The following is a 20,000-nucleotide window of genomic DNA, read 5'->3' as shown; positions in this document are numbered from 1 at the left end:
GTTCCCTTTGTTATATGTTCTGTCTCTCTTCAGTTACTTTGCATCTCTTCAGTCTTTTGACTCCATGCAGATTCCTGTCTCTGTGTGAGATGATGTTTTTCTTCACAAGAGGAGGTGCAGGCTATTTCTTTTTCAGTGCGCATCGGATTTGTGATGGTGCAGACACAGAAACAGAATTTCTCACTGAGTCCGTGTTGAAATATTTCGTGTTTTCTTGTCTTTAATTTTCAACACAAGTTTTTCCTCCCATGGTCTTGCCCCTTCCCCATTCTTCCCCTCCTCTCATCATCCTATCTCCCCCATCCTCTTCTGGCATCTCAGTGTCATTCGTTTCCGTCAGGTATCATACTGCTTGGGATTACCTCTTTTCTCTCTGGACGGCTCATGAGAGCTTCAATTTTTGTTGCCATCCTCGTGGTACAGCAACCGCTGAAGCGCCATGCAATGTGTCCTGTTGCATATAGCTCCCCCCCCCCCCGTCCTGTCCTGCTCCCTCCCTGATCCTCTCTTGTCTCGGCACCATTAGTTTCCCTCAGGTACCATACCGCTTCGGGATTACATTCCTTCTCTGTGGGTGGCTCGTGAGAGCTTTAACTTTTGTCTCCAGCCTCGCAATACAGCAACCGCCCACAGCTCCACACAATGCGACCAATACACAATAATCTGTGGGGCCTAAATGACACACTTCGCAGTCTGTAGAGCCTCGCTCGCTTCTCTTCTTCTCCTGACAGAGGACTTCATCCCCGGCTGCGTCTTCATCGATGTCCTCATGAGTCCCATGTGAGACACTTGGCACACGAGTCGGAGCACACTCGAGCACAATAGCTTTCAAGCTACGCGCACCAGGCAGTGGCCTACTCATCCGTCTTCCCCCAAGCATCTCCACTTTGGAGAGCTCGCCAATCTTCCTTTGAGGTCGTCCTTTTACTCCTCTCCCTCTTCTTCGCATTAAATATGTGGCCTCGCATTCTTCATCGGTAGACCCAAGCAGGGAAATTGGTGAGTGAAGCAGCGCAGCGATAACAGTTCGCACCGGCTTGGCTTCAATGCCATTGTGTGTGTGTGTGTGTGTGTGTGTGTGTGTGTGTGTGTGTGTGTGTGTGTGTGTGTGTGTGTGTGTGTGTGTGTGTGTGTGTGTGTGTGTGTGTGTGTGTGTGTGTGTGTGTGTGTGTGTGTGTGTGTCGGCTGTTTCATTGACTCATTACACTGAACAACAAATTTCAAAAAAATTTTTTACTGGAGATGTGTAAAGTGATTAAGACTAATTTGGGTACGCTGATTTCAAAAATCATAACCGTTTTGCTGTATCACGTCAGGATTTTCAGGAACAGAAATATTCCCATTGCCTAGAAGTCAGGATTTCAATGAAATTTACATATGTCTTTAACATGTCTATTTCGTACAATTGTTGTTAACTTGTGTTATATTTCTTTCTTTCAGATAAAGATGAGTAGGCGTTCCTGTACCAATCATCCTGACAACTTCTGTTATGTCTGTGGTCGGTATACCAAAAAAGATCAACAGCGAAGTATATCTACAGCAGTGAAAATGAAGGCCGCCTACTTTCACTACTTCGGGTGTAAGGTGGGGACCAAGAACAGAGCTGGGCACCACACATCTGCTGCACAAGCTGTCACACAACCTTGACTCAGTGGTTGGTGGGCAAGCGCGCGAGCATGCCATTTGCGGTGCCCATGATATGGCGTGAGCCGCAGAATCATCATGATGATTGTTATTTCTGCTGCACAAGCATCGCCGGCTTCAACAAGAAGAATAAAGGTCACATCAAGTACGCTGACTGCGTCTCTGCTCGTAAACCTGTGCCTCATGATGACGAGAACCCCGTTCCAACACCTCCAGCTGATCAGAACATAGCTGTAAGCAGTGGTGAAGAGGATGGTGATGATGAACCTTTTGAACCCGACACTCAAGAATCACACCTTCTGAACCAGGGAGACTTAAATGATCTTGTAAGAGATCTCTCGCTGTCAAAGGCGAAGGCAGAGCTACTTGGATCAAGGCTGCAGCAGTGGAATCTACTTGAACCTAACACCAAGATATCCTTGTTCAGAGCACGTCACAGAGACATGGCTGAGTTCTTTGAGATGGAAGACACGATGACATTCTGCAGTGACATCAACGGTCTGTTGAAAGAACTTGGGTGTGATCACGATCCTGCAGACTGGCGCCTCTTCATCGACTCGGGGAAGAACAGCTTGAAGGCTGTTTTGCTCCACAATGGCAACGAGAAACCATCAGTCCCACTGGCTCACGCGTTCGGCATGACAGAGACCTATGAGACTATGCGGCAGCTGCTTGATTCCATCAAGTACAATGACTTCAACTGGCACATCTGCGGAGACTAGAAAGTGGTGGCGCTGTTGTTAGGGCTGCAGTCAGGCTACACGAAATACATGTGCTTCCTTTGTCTCTGGGATAGCAGAGACGACAAGAATCACTGGACGAAGAAAGATTGGGAAGAGCGAAAAGAGCGTGAAGCATGTCGCCCTTGTCGACCCAGCCAAGGTTTTCCTTCCAGCACTCCACATAAAGCTCGGCTTGATGAAAAGTTTTGTGCGGGCAATGGATCTGAATGGGCGTGGGTTTTTATACCTCAAGGAAAAGTTTGGCAACACCTTGTCGGAGGCCAAGATCAAGGCTGGTGTCTTGTTGGACCGCAAATCCGACAGATTATGAAGGACGAAACTTTTCCGACAACTCTAAACCCCAAAGAGCTGGCAGCGTGGAGGAGCTTCAAAGCTGTGACGGACAACTTCTTGGGGAACGAGCGCGCGGACAACTATGAAGAAATAGTGCAGCAGCTGCTGGAGTCCTTTAGGAAACTTGGCTCCAGGATGTCCCTGAAAATCCATTTCCTACACCAGCACCTGAACTTCTTCCCTGACAACTTGGGAGCAGTCTCGGACGAGCACGGCGAGCGATTCCACCAAGAGATTTCACTCATGGAGACGCGTTACTAAGGGCGGCACAACCCGAACATGATGGGCGATTTCTGCTGGTTCCTGCATCGTGAAACTGACACAGAGCAGCACAAACGCAAAGCCAAATGCCTAAAGCATTTTTAATTACATTCTAGTGGAGTTTTTCTGTAATTTCTATAATTTTGAAGCATTCATGATGAAATAAATGAATTTTTGTAAATTTCATTGAAATCCTGACTTCTAGGCAATGGGAATATTTCTGTTACTGAAAATCCTGACATGATACAGCAAAACGGTTATGATTTTTGAAATCAGCATACCCAAATTAGTCTAAATCACTTTACACATCTCCAGTAAAAAAAATTTTGTTGTTCAGTGTTATTTACACTAATCTCAAGGCTATTGCAAACCCAGCTGCACTTCTTGGGCAACTGTGTTGGCACTCATTTCATCTCTGACTGATTTACCCCAATGACCAACTCTTGATGTTTTGCAAAACGAACAAAAAACACTTTTTATTCTTGTACTTTTATCTTTGTTGAAGTCTAACTTTTGGTCAATCTCTTCTGTTTTGTGACATCGTAGATAATGCAAACCTCCATGGAAAATGGAATCCCGTGCGTGGTTTTCGCTGGAACTGGAAAGATTGCAGACGTGATTTGTGAAATGTACTATCTTCACAAGGCCGAGATCACAGATGATATCGTGAAAGAGAAACTTCAGAATCATTTCCCGGAAGAGTCGGAGACACGTTCACAGGTGAACTTTGTTGGCCTGTATTGACGAGGTAGAACATCATGGAGGTTTAACAGGAAGTAGTGTTTGGATTGGCATGAGACCGACCTCAGGTCTTGTTTCCTTGACTCGTTTTCTCTTTGGGTGTTTTGAGTTGCTCAGACACTTTACTTTGAATGAAATATTTTTGTACTCAAACTTGGAGTTCTTTTATAGCTTCTTGTTGTGACAATCATTGTGAGTGAACGATGAAGCACATCATGCAATGGGTGATTGATTTGATGCGACATTGAATTTTACAATTGTCTTCTTCATTTTTAAACCAAATGTAGATTCAAAAGATTATGTCCATGAAACATCTTTTGACCATTTTCCAAGGGGAGGGAGACAAAGTGCATGAAATCGACATTGCAATCATCAAAGCCTTGCTAAAAGGTAAGTTACGTCCACACAAAATTTATAAAAGTTTATTTTAATCTTGCACAGACAAATCCTATTTCGATTCAGTTGATCACAAATAGTGGGGCAACTTAGCTAAATATAGCATAACAATTGTGCATTTTGTGAGGAAAGCACCAAATTTGGTACACGAGTAGCCTATCATATTATGAACAGATTTGGATATTGGGCCATCTCAAATTCAGCCGCGGATGGCTGTGGCAGCCATTTTCCACTGCCATCAAAATTTTGAGATGGCCCAATATCCAAATCTGTTCATAATATGATAGGCTACTCGTGTGCCAAATTTGGTGCTTTCCTCACAACATGCACAATTGTTATGCTAAGTTGCCCCACTAAAAAGGTTTGTCCAATGAATTGTTGTTTACAACTCCATATCGATGTCCTGCTGTGATATCAGCACGGATTCATTACAACATTGGGGTTTTCTGTGGACCTATCTCTTAAACGATTGTGTCCATTGTACAGCCAGGAAGAATGAAGATGGTGGGATTAAACATCTTCTGGAGCTTGCTGTCATTTGCAACCAACTTGACATTGCCAGAAAAATAATCTTCACCAACTATGGGAATGACCAGGTAATTGTTAACTCTTCATGACCTTTTAGCAGGTCTGACCACTTCACATGGTGCAATGATGTGGACATCCACCTCTGGCTAGAAAATCCACATCCACCCTCCCCCCCAACTCTCCTCCCTCCCACTCCTCCATTGTATATCCATGGGTGAAACTCCTTCACTATTTCACAGAAATCTGTATTTTTGTAACGACCCATACGGAGGTTTCCGTATGTTCGTCATCAGAAAGGCATTCCACGATTATAGAGAAATGAAGTGCTATTATGACCTGCTGATTCATTTCTTCACCCATTTCATCCGGATTGGCTACGGGGTGCATTGCTAACGCATCATGACCACGATTATGTGAATTACTTCCACATGGTCATTCTTTACGAGGTATTATTGAAGAAGTTAGCCGGTACAAAAGCTTGCAAGCGTGTTACCGTTATCAGATGACCACCAGGCAGGAGAGCGTGTGTCTATGTCGGTGTTACGTGTCCACCTTTGCTCACCGGCAGATTCATCTATGTTGGTTATCACGTTGGAATGGCATTTATATTTGATTGCATCATTTCAATTTCAATTTCAAAATAACATTTATTTCCATAGTTGCCAATATAAGTACAGTAAAACAAAAATATATGAAAGTAATCCTTCCGGAACTTGGTGAACTCAAAAGGATACAATCAAAACAACACATGCAGAGGCAAATATGGAGGTATATCCTGATGCCGAGACCTTGTTTTGATATGCTTATGGACTAACAATAGAAATAACAAACAATAACTTGGACCAAAACTACCGAATGGCAAAGAATTAAGGAAAAATTGTCAACAATACTGTGAATAACAAGAATAAAAAGATTAAAAAAAGAATGAAATAACAATAAAGTGAATACTTGCAAGAGTGAATAACGAATCAATGTGAAAAAGGAAACTTTCAATAATACGAGATCAAATTCCGTTTTTTTAATTTCTTATTTGTATACAAAGTCGAAGCTCGTGTAAGAGCTAACACACAACATGTCACAAGGCAGGAGACAAGAAGGGTGGGAGAGGGAAGCACAAAATAGTGGGGAACAGAGACAATACAAGAACTGTGGAAGGGAGAGGGATGAGGCATGGTACACGGTGTAAACAAGATGGCACGACAGGGAATTTCAGGAAGAAAAACAGGGGGTTTGAAGGAGGTGGGTTTGGGGGAGATTAACGGGGGTAGTAAAGATCAAGACTTCAGAAGTGGGAAGATAAGAGATGGTGGTGAATAGTTGTTTTGAAGACTTGGAGCGAGGAGTAGGATTGAAGGGAGTGTTGGCGTTTGTTCCAAAGGTGGGGAAAAAGAGGAATGAAAGAGTGAAGGTGAGCAGTGATTCCTTTTTTTTCGTAGTTTTACCAGAAGCAGTTGCTGGCGGATCTTGAGCGCCCTGCAGAAATATCGGGGGGACAGAGCAAAGAAAGAGCAGGGGGGGGTAGGCAATGATGGAGAGGAGACAGTAGAAAGTAGAAGACAGAAAGACCACTGACCTGCCTGCGGTGAACGAGTGAGAGACCCTAACACTCACCCTCATCACTGCAGATACCAATGATCCTAAAAGCCTTGGTTTCCACAGTGTGAAGTCGATTTGAGAAGAATCTCACTTGGCTTATATTATGGTGACAGTGGTGGCACAAAACCACTGCGCTTGGCTTGTTATTGGTGCAACTAAACCTGTGCTAAACTTTGTGTTTACGAGCTGTGTAGATTTGATAGATAGTGGCTGCGAAAGGGGGACACATTACCTAACTGTGTTGAGGTTCTGGAATTGGCACTCAGGCAGATTCAAGACTTTCTCGTTGCTGTGGTGGTGACATCATGCACAAGCGAGTACACAAAGAACGGAAGGCTCACCAGGTGTTTCAGTCCACACTAGCTCAGTTGCTACAGGTTCAAATGCCCATTTAGGCAAAAGATCTTCCTCGGTATATCAGTCTCAAACATCTTCTTCTTCTTCTTCTTCTTCTTCTTTCAGCTGCTCCCGTAAGGGGTCGCCACAGCGGATCATCCGTATGATCCGCATAGTGATTTGGCACATGTTTTACGCCAGATGCCCTTCCTGACGCAACCCTGGTCGCCTTTTACGACACAGGGATATGGTACACCTATTTTAACCGGGGTATACACCGGCCCAGTACACTGGTACTCATTTCGCCGACCTCGGAAGGATGACAGGCTGAGTCAACCCCCTGGTGTATTAATTCAGTGGCCCAACGGGGCTTGAACTCAGGACCTTTGGTTCCCAAGCTACTGCCCTAACCACTGCGCCAACACACCAGGCTATAAACATATAAACATGGTATATCAGTCTCAAACATGCCAACTATTAAATACCTTCGTGTCTCACCAAAGGAATATGGGCTTCTGGACATGTCGTAGCTCCGTAAATCCAGTGTTATTAAGGTCATTGCCGAGTCTCAGAAGTCTCAAAAGAGATCTCTTCTGAAGTCTCAGAAGAGATCAGTCTCAGAAGAGATTGATTATGTGCTACAAACTGGGTGGTTTCCAGCCTGACAGTGACGAACAAAATCCCCATGAAAAAGGCCAGCATCATAGGGAGGCACGTCAGCTTTATGATGAGGTCACGGATAGCCTTTGGGCTGATGCCTAAAACCAGTAGCTCAAAAGAATCCACTCAAGCATCTGCCCGCCCTTCGGAGGATCGAAAAACGAGCCCGGTGTCACAAAGCACTTGCTTATTCAATCGCTCAAGAGGGACCCCAGACCATAAGAGAGGGAACCCAAGTTATTTGATCCTGTGGCCATAAAAACGGTGCAAAAGCTTGACCTGGCTCACTCCTACAGTTTGTATGAAAACCGCGCAAACTGGTTGTTTGCCGTTTGCAGTATATAAAGAAGGGTGGAAGAGCCATTGCTCTGGATGAAATTGCCAAATAAATTTATGAAACATTTGGCAGCCTGGCTGGAACAGCACGCGTCGAGGTTGAACTTGATATTACAGAAAATGGTTCTATGTACTGGTTTTCCTGTGATTTGGAGAAAATGAGTCACACTTGACATGTCTGAAGTGCTTGAAATGCTGGACCCTCAGCAGATGTACAAGCTCTTTACAGTGGTAGGGAAGGCCACCAATAGACCACTGACTGTTGTGAGTGAAGAGGAGTGTCTCTCCCAGCATCGGATCAAAGAGAAAGTTGTTGGTGGTGACCAAGTCAAGGTCATTTATAAAGAGGCGCGGCTGATGCGAGGGCAACGGATAATTCCTTTGAGGAAGAGACTGCCTGCCATTATCGGGAATTACCACACAAGCTCCCAGATCTGGCCCTGGAGTATGATTTAGCACGTTCCTCTATGGATGGTGCCGCAGCCTACTGTTTCCACAAATGGCGAGAGAAGGAAAAGATTCTCCCCATACCCAAAAAAATATTGTGATGTTTGTAAGGCAGCGCAGGTGGAATCCAAAGTATGGAACAGCTCGAGCCACTGTTGGAACATAAGCACATCAACATGTGAGTGGCCTACCTTGCCTGTGAGGACAGTGCCTTTGGAGGAATCAGTGATGTTATGGATCTTGTCCAACAGTATGGCTTCCCAACAAGTATGTTTAGGCGAGCAAGTGTGGATGATGTACCTCTCAGTCGCATCATTTTCAGATTTCAAACAGATTACTGTTGCCTGTGCGAATGGTGTGAGCAGCCATACAGTGTTTGCACTGCAAATAGCACATGTCCCACTGCACTGCTCTCATGATTTCATGACATAAAAGAACGCATGTGGTGTACACCCGACCCCGTGCAGCTAGACGCTTTTGCATCGCCTGGGTGGGCATAGCATTTGACAAGGCTATCCAGCAAATTTCACCAAATGACCTGTGTGTTTGCACCACAAACCTGCTGTGGGCTAAGGTACAACCCGGCTTGCTGACACGCCACAAGAAAAACTATCCGACTGCCCCAACACAGGTCAGATCTGGTTTGACCCTGATGACAGCATTGCTTACTGGTACCGCATGCAGGGTTAGGAAGTTACTCTACCCGGATCACGCAATAGTGTCCACACTTACAAGGGCACTATTGTACAGGTTCAGCTGAAGCTGAAGGTTAAGAGGGAGTTGCCCCTAAAGTGGAAGTATTCCGGTTGGGGGACTGTACACCAGGTTCAGGGCAAAACGATACAGCCACTCACCTGCATGTTCATTGTCGACCACAAGCTTGAGGGCTGTGTGGCAAATGCCGTTTAGAAAGCTATCAGCTGTGCTAGATTTGTCGATCAGATAATGTGTCCTCACCTCTAACGTCGGAGGTGTGGTGGTTCCAACACCACTTCAGGTCCTCATTGATGCTTGAATCAAGCGACATATTGTGGAACATAAGAGGAAAGGGAGGATCCCCATGAAGATGCCCCCAGATGTGGAAAGGCTCACGGTTTGTTCCATTCTAGGTCTATGTGCTGCCGCAGAAAATAAGTGCATCGTGTGCTCAGTATCTCTCCTGATGCGGGGCGATACACATCGTCACGGGCAAATGTTCAGTATCGACCGTCTTAACAACAGCCAGTGCCATATCCCTGGAAATGTTCAGTTAACTTGCCTCATGAAATTTCAGGCATAAGCGCTGGGAGGGATGGGGGGGTGCAGTTCTTGGCTGAGACCTTGTGTACCCATGCTTTGAGTATGCTTTTTAATAAAGCAGTGGTTGGCCTGGCTCATTGACTCAGCGGAGGATGGGGTAGGATTTGTGCATCCACCAAATTTCTGTAGCCCGATGCCTGCCCTTTCCCTGGGGGTCTTCATCATTGACAGCAATATACACCAGACTGCTGACCTCAAGATAAACTTCTAGGGGGGCTTTACAGCCCGCCATATGCACTTGTTTCGTTTTTATGGCCTCAACTGGGGCAATACCAGTGAAGCGTATTTTGGTTGACTTAATGTCCGCAACAACAGTCTGCAGCACGGAAACCCATTCACAGTTATCTGTGTTGGTTGTGAGTTCGTTCTGGTACTGCTCCCTCAATAGTCTCTATGCAAGCCACTGGTGGAAGGATTCCACAAATGCCTGGTGTCTGTGGTGTCCAGGCTGTGCTCAGCAAACAACAACCCCATGCTTTTTTAGGGTGACTGTGGTCTCCCCTTAAACTCACCCCCATCATCGCCCATGAGCTTCTCAGGCCAGGCCAGTGGGCCTTCCTTATAGATGTCTGCCAATTCACAAGCCGCTGCAGTGTGTGTGTGTGTGTGTGTGTGTGTGTGTGTGTGTGTGTGTGTGCGTGCGTGCGTGCGTGCGTGCGTGCGTGCGTGCGTGCGTGCGTGCGTGCGTGCGTGCGTGTGTGCGTGCGTTCTGGCTTCCTTGAAATGACTGGCAATGTCAACTCCACATAGAGCATACTTATTAGCCCCAATCGTTCAGAAGAAGGAACAAGTCGGCTTGATGGATTTTGTTGGGGGTTGTTTCTGAGAAGTGGGCGCATATAGTTTGGGGAGGGGGGGTTAGGTGGCCTGGGTGTAACGCCATACATCCTGTGCTGTTACTTGTTTCTGGACTCTCTTTGAGGCAGCCCCCTTGGGCATCTTGCTGTGAAGTCCAGTAACACCCTGGAATCCACCCTGAGCATCATCTATCGGGCACAAAGTTGCATCGCGCACCGTTTCTGTCATTACCTTCTGACTCAAAATTTGCCACTGCTCTGAAGGTCAAGGTAGTCATCCCAGCTACATATGTATTCCAGCAGCGGTTCCAATCCTCCAACAGGCCGAAAATACACAACATGGCCAAAAGTTTGTGGATACCTGCTCGTCCAACATCTCATTCAAAAATCATGGGCATCAATATGGAGTTGGTCCCACCTTTTCTGCTATAACAGCCTCCACTCTTCTGGAAAGGCTTTCCACTAGATGTTGGAACATTGCTGTGGGGAGATTTGCTTCTTTTCAGCTATAAGAGCCTGAGTGAGGTCAGGCACTGATGTTGGCAATTCGGTCTGGCTCGCAGTGGGCATTCCAATTCATCCCAAAGGTGTTCAATTGGGTTCAGGTCAGGACTCTGTGCAGACCAGTCAAATTATTTCACACCGATCTCGACAAACCATTTATGTATGGACCTCGCTTTGTGCACGGGGGCATTGTTTGCAAAAAACAGGAAAGGGCCTTCCCCCAAACTGTTACCACAAAGTTGGAAGCACAGAATGCTCTAGAATGTCATTGTATGCTGCACCATTAAGATTTCCCTTCACTGAGGGGCTGAGCCTGAACCATGAAAAACAGCCCCAGACCATTATTCCTCCTCCACAAAACTTTACTGTTGGCACTATGCATTCGGGCAGGTTGCGTTCTCCTGGCACCCGCCTGACCCAGATTCGTCCATCGGACTGCCAGATGGTGAAGCATGCTTCATCACTCCAGAGAACGCGTTTCCACTGCTCCAGAGTCCATTGTCATGAGCTTTACACCACTCCAGCAGATGCTTGGCATTTGCGCATCGTGATGTTTGGCTTGCGTGCAGCTGCTCGGCCATGGAAACCCATTTCATGAAGCTCTCGATGAACAGTGCTTGTGCTGACGTTGCTTCCAGAGACAGTTTGGAACTCGGTAGTGAGTGTTGCAACCGCCGACGGATGATTTTTCTACGCTACATGCTTCAGCACTCGGCGGTCCCGTTCTGTGAGCTTGTGTGGCCGACCACTTTGTGACTGAGCTGTTGTTGCTCCAAGACGTCTCCACTTCACAATAACAGCACTAACAGTTGATTGGAGCAGCTATAGCAGGGCAGAGATTTGATGAACTGACATGTTGGAAAGGTGGCATCCGATGACGGTGCCACGTTGAGAGTCACTGAGCTCTTCAGTGTGGCCCATTCTACTGCCATTGTTTGTCTATGGAGATTGCATGGCTGTGTGCTTGATGCTATACACCTGTCAGCAATGGGTGTGGCTGAAATAGCAGAATCCACTAATTAGAAGGGGTGTCCGCATACTTTTGGCCATGTAGTGCATGTATGGTGGATAATTTTCTAAATATTTATTCCCTTCATACCTGGGTTTCTACTAAGACACGTACATATATAAATGGTGACGTAAGTGCTCACTCTGTGGTTTCAATTTTCTTGTACATGCGACGAAGGATAGCCACTGCACGGGTTGAGAATGATGACGTACATTGATCCATCAAATGCAACACAACATTGGACAACATGAAGACGAAACACCAGGCATAATGCTTGTCCATATCACCATGCAGGATGTTGCATGCAATGACATGCTATGGTTGACTGTATGACCTTTTCAAGCCTGACTGCTCTCTCATGTTCTTATAGCCTTTGTTTCAAATTCCTTCCAGTTTCACTGATGTAGAATTGGTCAGTCTCTGCATGACGAATGGTGAATCACTTCTGATTTGTCACCAGTTGGAATTGTATCCTTTAGTTTGAAATGAAATTACGGATGGTTGGTAGATGCTTGTATGCAACACAAATCCAGGTCAGGTATGGGAGCACGCGCCACAGCAGTACGTCAGTGCGTCCACTTTCTGCCGGTACTCCAAGGGCCTCTGTCTGGCCATCCCCCCGGCAGTTGCATGGCCCAACCCCATCTCCCTGAGATGTTGATCAATCTGCTGCAACCACGAGGCACGTGGTCGGCCCATTGGCCTCCTCCACTCATGAGGCTTCCGCGCAGAGAGAATCTGGTGAGCAGGATCATCATCAGGAAAATGAGCCACATGTCCGTACAGCCACAGCTGACACTCACGGATGATGCAGGTAATAAATCTCATTTGAGTCTCTCTCAGCAACCGCTCGTTGGACACAAAGTCTGACCAGCGATAGCTAAGGATTCTCCGAAGAGACCTGGTTCCAAAGGGATTAGGTCTCAGTCTCAGATCCCTGGTCAGAGTCCAAGTATCACATCCATAGAGCAAGACAGGAAGCACCAAGGACCTGAAGACTCAGACTTTTGTCCTCCCGCACAGGTACCGGCAGTGCCAGACCCCATGATCTCGTGAATCCATGACTCCGCAGGCCTGACCCAGACGTCTGTTGACCTCTGGCTCACAGCCTGCAGTTCTATACGTGTGTGTGTGTGTGTGTGTGTGTGTGTGTGTGTGTGTGTGTGTGTGTGTGTGTGTGTGTGTGTGTGTGTGTCTTCTTCTTTCGGCTGCTCCCGTTAGGGGTCACCACAGCGGATCATCCGTTTGATCCGCATTGTGATTTGGCACATGTTTTCCGCCGGATGCCCTTCCTGACGCAACCCTGGTCGCCTCTTACGACACAGGGACATGGCACACCTATTTTAACCGGGTTATACACCGGCCCAGTATACTGGTACTCATTTTGCCGACCTCGGAAGGATGACAGGCTGAGTCAACCCACTGGTGTATTAATTCAGTGGCCCAACGGGGCTTGAACTCAGGACCTCTTGGATCCCAAGCCGCTGCCCTAACCACTGTGCCAACACCAGGCTCGAGTCTATATATGTGTGTGTGTGTGTGTGTGTGTATGTGTGTGTGTGTGTATGTGTGTGTATATATATATATATATATATATATATATATATATATATATATATATATATATATGTATATATATATGTATATATATATGTATATATATATATGTATATATATATATATATGTATATATATATATATGTATATATATATATATATATATATATATATATATATATATATATATATATATATATATATATATATATATATATATATATATATGTCACTGCCAAAGTAAGTGAATCTCTCCGTGACCTCAACATCTTCACCACAAACAGGAACACACAGGTAGCAGTGTCCAAGTTGTCGTTGAAAGCAGGGATCTTAGTTTTGAACCCCGGAAAGCCATAATCCCAGCGGCTCAGACTCCTCAGTACCCCGAGGGCCCCCAAAATGATATCCAGAGTCTCCACAAAGATGACTGCATCATCTGTGAAATCAAGGTCAGCAATTTGACATTCCCAAACGATGCACCACAACCTGATCTCTCAGACATCCTCCCCATAGTCCAGTCCATATATGTGCGGAAAAGTGTGGGGGGGCCAGTACACACCCGTGACGAACTCCAGTCATAACTGGAAATATGTCAGAGATGATACCACCATATCTCACAGTACTCTCAGTACCAGAGTATATTTTGGACGTCAGATTTATCAGTTTTAGTGGCACACCATGAAGACCAAGAATCCTCCAGAGGGCATCCCGGATCACTGGATCAAACGCTTGACAGAGATAAACATAGGCTACAAGCAGCCCCTGCCGAAACTCTCAGCTGCATTCGGTGAGGACCTGAAGAGCAAGGATACGGTCAATCATTGATTTCTTTGGTGTAAAGCCTGACTGCTCTGGACGTTGGTGCTTAAGCAGATGGTAGCGAACCCTATCAAAAATTATCCGAGCAAATACGTTGCCCGGCACTGAGAGCAGCGTCACCCCTCGGTACTTGTTACAGTCTTGGTGATCACCCTTCCCTTTCCAGAGGGGAACAACAAGGCCCCTCCTCCAGTCAGTTGGGATAATGCCTGTATTCCAGGCAGAGTACAGAACTGCATGCAATGACACAAGTACAGCATTTCCACCAGCCTTGAGAAGTTCAGCATGGATGCCACAAATCCCAGGAGCATTACCCCATTTCAACCGGTTCACCACCGTCTGTTTCTACAAATGAAGTTGGACCACAGTTGATTGGATGGTCAGCAGTATGGATAGTAACACCCCTGACATCCAACTGAACAGCGGGTGGATCAGCCTGGTTCATCCACTCAATGTAACTGGCCCAGCGGGCCTTCATTTCGTACTCCAATGTCAAGAGCCCTCCCCCCTCCACTCTCACTGCAGTACACTGAGGGACGGGCTTGGAGGAACACAATGTGCTAATTCCCCTGAAAGCAGGATGAGAATCACTTCATCACAGGTGATGCTCTTCCTCCTAACATATTCCTCACACATAGGCCTCCTTGTCCACCCTCAGCGCACGTGCGGTTTTACACCTCAACTCCCTGAACAGCTCGCTCTGCCATTAAGCCTGGCCTTGCCACTGGTCAATGGTATCCAGTGTCCCTTGAGAGACAAAATTCTTCTTCGTCTGACGGTGAGTTCCAAGACATCCACCAGCAACATTAAGAATGGTGGTCTTGAACCCACTCCACAACTCATCAGGATTCCCAAAAGCGCTCAGACTCTCCAAATCCCAACTCAGCCTGTTCTCAAACTCCTCAGCTACCCTCTCATCATTGAGCTTGCCACCATCCAGCCTCGGCTGGGATGGTACCATTCTCCAGGATTTAAGCTGCAACTTCAGAGTTGCTACCGCAAGACTGTGGTCGATATTGAGGAACTGAGAACCCTAGTCGACCTTGCAGTTCTGGATCATCCTCCAGCGACCATCATCGAACACGTGTTCAATCTTCTTTGCCACACCACCAGCATTGGAATAACACATCCAGCGATGAGCCTGTTGGGTGCTGAAACCATGAACTTTCCTCCACCCTAAGTCCATGACTTCTTGCAAATTCAAGGAACTTCGAGATATTCTGGTTCACAGTTCCAGACCCATGATTACAGTCACATGTCTCATAATCATCCCTATCAATTCCAGTCGTTGCATTGAAATTCCCAAAGACTAGAACAGTATCTTGCCTGGGCACTGATCATCCACAGACTCGAGCGTGACAGAGAATGCGTCCTTCACTGTGAGATCACTCGCCTCAGTCGGAGCAGATACAAAGATCAGAAAAACGACACCCAAGGAGTGATGAATCCTTTGTCTCATGATATGCTTGTTTACCGGTGTTACCTCAATTATCATTGGGGTCAGCTTATTGGACACAGCTACAGCAACTCCTTGGGCATAGTAACCATCAGAGCGACCAGACCAATAGTAGGTGTAACTACCTGCCATAATCTCGCCACTATCTGTTCTCTGAACCTCAGAGAGTGCTGCAATACCGATGTTCAAACGCTTGAGCTCAGATGATAACTGAGACAGGTGATCATCCTCTCTATAGGATAGGACTTTCCTGGCACCCACCAAAAGGGACCACCTCAGATTAACCCATGAGATCGCTGTCTGGTGGACGATACCTCTGCACCACCCCAACTCACCCTATGGCAATCTGACCCGGGAAGGTTGCCCCTTGGTTTTCCTCCTGTCATCAAAGAGTGGGGTCCTGATGGATTTGCTCCAATCCCATCATCCAGTGAGCTGCCCTGCAGAGGGCAGCTGCACAGGAGGTACTCCCATGGAGTGGTTTTCAATTTTCTTTATGGTTTTGTGTTTTGCGGAGTGAAGGGTTTTACGGTGGCCGGAGTGCAAATCCTGCCACAAACCTAAAATAAATGGCACTCAACTTCGGGACATCCACAGACACAGTTGGGCACCAGATATGGATAACCGTTGGCTCACAAGTTGCTCCTCCGCCCTTTGACAGGTTTTGTTTTTTATCCTGCTGGGTGTCCATATTCATACACCCTTCTCACCAGGAAATCTGGTGGGGAAGTCTATTTCGTCGCCAACAATCTGACCACGAAACAGGTTAGTACATGTTTACATGGTACCTGTAGCAAGTCACAGATCTAATCTGGCCTGACTTTAGAAGAAAGTGATGCATGGAAAACTCGATTTCCTCCAGTGGATCCTGGGGTTGTGTTTCATCCACCGTATGAAATGAAAGTGCGTCTTGTAGCGTGTGTTCCGTACCTCTCCGACAAGTGGTGGTGAAGTAGTATGGTGTCAGTTTTCCCACAATATGTTGTAGGCTAGGGTTCTCAATGGCATCCAATGTATACGAGTTGAAGATTGGCACCAGGGGTCTATGGTCCACAACAAGGTTGAACGACAAGTCCCAAGAGGAACTGCTTGCACTTCGATGTGGCCCAAGCTATGGCCAATGCTTCAAGTTCAATCGTGGCATACATGGATTATGTGTCTGAAAGGTGACGTGATACACACTGGACCAGTCTATGACTCTTACCATGTAATTGCAACAGAGCAAAACCGTGGCTATGTTACCAAGATGCGTCTGTTTGAAGCTCAGTGGGTAACTTTGGATCAAACTGGGCCATGATTGGTGCTGACACAAGAATGCTTCTAATGGCGGTGAATGCCTTGTCATGATCGCCAGTCCAGTCAAACACAGATCCTTTCTTGAGCAGTTCACGTAGCAGTTCCGAGGCACAGGCAATGTCTGCCGAAAAATTGTCCAGCTGGTGAACCAATCCGAGAAATGAGAAAAGATCTGTTATGTTGGTTGGAGTAGGGAAATCGGCAATCGTGTTGAGCTTATGAGGATCTGAAGCAATACTGTTCCATCTAGCAACATATCCGCAGAACTTCACCTGGGCTTGGGCCATCTGGCATTTCTCAGATTCAATGTTATCCCATGCATGCGACAGCACATCACGAGCTGTCGTACCTGCTGTACATGTTCAGGGAACGAATTTCCAAACATCAGGATGTCATCAACCACTTTTGCAGTGTTGCTTAGATTGTCCAGGGTGATGTCGCCACGGTACCAATATTTGTCACCACTTGCCTTTAATCCGATGGGGGCCGAAAGGTATTTGTGTCTTCATTATGGTGTGATGAAGACTGTGGTGAGTGGCTGGTTTCCTCGAGGGGGTTTTCCAGTAACCGTGGGTTGCATCAGCTGTTCCAAAGAATCTGGAAGCGGAGATGTGTGAATTTGCTTCTGCTGGAATTGTTATAGGGTGTATGGGTCGCTCGACATGATGGTTAAGATTATGGAAATCGACCCACATCCAAATCTTCCCGTTAGCCTTGGGTGTGATGATGAGGGGATGGTACCACTCTGATGGTTCAGTGCCCATCGGTGCAATGATGCCTTTTTACCCTGTGCTCCTGAAATGGAAAGCAGGGTTAAGCAATCAGTCGTGTCCGTCTGCCGTACGTAGGTGTCTGCATTTTAAAAATTCATTTTCTCAGCAACCGTTAGTCTGATTGACACAAAATTTTCCAATTAGGTGCACATCCTACTGCAGAATGTTTTCGTCATGATTATGACGTCATAAGTCACGTGGTACAGGCACCATCTTGGAAAAACACAAACTTTGCACCTCCATATCTCCGAAACCGCTTCATGTAAAAAAGTGAAACATGGCTCATTGTCAAGTATTCCCCATGGGGAATAAGATATGTTGATGATGATGATGTTAGCGTTGCCTTCATTAATGACGTCATAATTCGAAAAGTGCAACGCTCGATCCGGTCAGAATGAAAAAAAAAATTATCTGCAATTTTGTTTAAACTGCTAACCGATCAATGTGAAAATTCATCTTATTGATCAACTACCCATGGGAAATATAGTTTTATAAAAGTGAAATCATCGGTCACTGGTCTGGCACCATATTGGATCAAAGAAACAAAACCTAAAAAAAAAACATTCGAGTTGGCTTGCACCAAATCCTTCTTTAGACTGCACAGGGTAGGTTTTCTATGAATTCCATCTCGTTTGTACATGCTATCCAAGTGGGATTTTACCTTGTCTCTCCAGGTGAGTGGGATCAGCCGTGCCCTCCTCCCCTTAGCAACAATACGGCACCATGTTGTTTCAGAGATTAATGCTCATCAGTGTAGGACCAGTTCAACAGTTCATAGGTTGTCGGACCGTGGCATCGAACACATCTCTAAATTCGGCCACAAGGTCTGCCTTGACCTGATTCCGTAGCTCCAGTGATGGGTCAGTATCTGGATTGATGTTGTGGAAGAAATTCAGTTCTTCTCTTTCGGAGTCTGAGACCATTTATCAGCACACATCAAATACAAATAATAACAAACATACACAGGGGAAAGAAGAATATACGGGACAAGCAATATCAAACACGATCCTCTTTCTCGCTCAAAATGCACATAGCAATCCTCTTTATACTATTTTGGACAGCAAAAGGCAGGGTTGGGCTAAACATCTGGCAAGGGCGAATGGAAGGGAGGGCTGACAAGCATCAATAAAGGGAACTGCAGACATGGCCACTTTGGGAGGGAAGGGGAACAGACACACTCAAGACACAATTGCAGTGTGTGAATATGAGGTCAACCTTGAGGAGGAGAGGGTGATAACAGAGTTAGGACAAAACACAGAAACCGGGTGGATTATTTTCTGCTAGACAATGAGGTGCCAGCAATGCGTTCTTCTCTTTAGCAGCTGGGAAATTTTCATTCAATCATTGGAGATACCAGTCTTGATTATATCTATTTCAGTGAGATAAAAAGCACATAAGATTTAGTAAGATACAATTCTATTTTGCTTGTATTCAATTACAAGGAACAAGTGAATATAATTAAGAAAACATGAATATGATTAATTTTATTTCTTCCACATCGTCCAGGACCAGGAACAAATGCATGGGTGTACCAGTTGTCAGATTCTCGCACAAACACCAATGTTGGTCTTGTAGTCGCTGATAAGCTAAACATTATGGCTGCACACCGTTGCACACATACATTGTCTCCAATGTTGACTCATCACATCTGTGAAGGATCGTGTGGATTGTTCCCAGGCACTGCATTGAAGCACTGTCTGCACCAGTAACTCTCACATCACCAGGTACGTTGTCCAGATTATCTATGTCGATGGCCAGCAGCTTTAGATGCGTAGGAGCAACAACCATCATTTCCGCTCCAGTATCAGGCAGAAGTTGCTTTTCCGAAGGGGTCGTCATCAAAATCCGAGACGTCGATCTGAATACGCGGTGTACTGTCCAGGTTAACTTGAGCGCTACCTGCTACCAGCACCACGTGACGAATGGCTGATTTTGATGTTGTACTGGTGGCTGTGGATTTCCGGCACACTTTTCCAAAAATGTCCAAAAATATTGCACTTCAGACACATCTTGCCTTTTGCAGGGCACTTGGTCATGTCAGAGTTTGGATTGCCTCCACACCCCTGCCACAATGATGGCTGTCATGTGTAGGTCGATATGCCGCTGGCTTGCTGATTTGGGGGTGTTGTCTTGGAGGCAGATTTCAGGTTAGTCCCGTGAGTCCCAGAAACCATCACATCAGCCTTTTTATCTGCTCCTCTTGTCGGCATGTAACAATTGCTATTTTAAGGTTGAAGTCCGGCATTGCAAACAGTTTCCGATGGGAATCCCGGTGATAATCCGGATGATGAAATGGCAATCGACCGTCATTTTATCCAGGTCACAGTTCACTGCGATTTCCCAGAGTGCATAAAAGGAATGAGTCAAATTTCTCACCTTCCTCCTGCTTGCACTCGAAAAACTCCACCAGATCGTGAATCTGATGACCCTGTGCCCACAAGTATGCATGGATGGCGGTGATCACTTCGT

At 46.1% G+C, this 20,000-nt stretch overlaps 1 protein-coding gene across 1 annotated transcript in view; it reads left to right on the top strand.

The window, feature by feature from the left end:
- LOC147010335 (transient receptor potential cation channel subfamily M member 2-like) overlaps window positions 1-20,000 on the top strand; it is a 258,972-nt gene that overhangs the window by 69,182 nt on the left and 169,790 nt on the right. Inside the window, exons 8-10 of the mRNA XM_085859000.1 lie at window positions 3,528-3,701; window positions 4,010-4,112; window positions 4,605-4,714. Coding sequence (XP_085715126.1) covers window positions 3,528-3,701; window positions 4,010-4,112; window positions 4,605-4,714 — 387 coding nt within the window. The remainder of the gene's footprint in view (window positions 1-3,527; window positions 3,702-4,009; window positions 4,113-4,604; window positions 4,715-20,000) is intronic.

This window comes from Eptatretus burgeri, chromosome 16, assembly GCF_056783735.1.
Source record: "Eptatretus burgeri isolate ZD-2024b chromosome 16, Ebu_testis_v1, whole genome shotgun sequence".
Lineage (NCBI taxonomy): Eukaryota > Metazoa > Chordata > Myxini > Myxiniformes > Myxinidae > Eptatretus > Eptatretus burgeri.
Note: the sequence above shows the minus strand (reverse complement) of the source record. Positions and strands in the feature narration are given on the sequence as shown.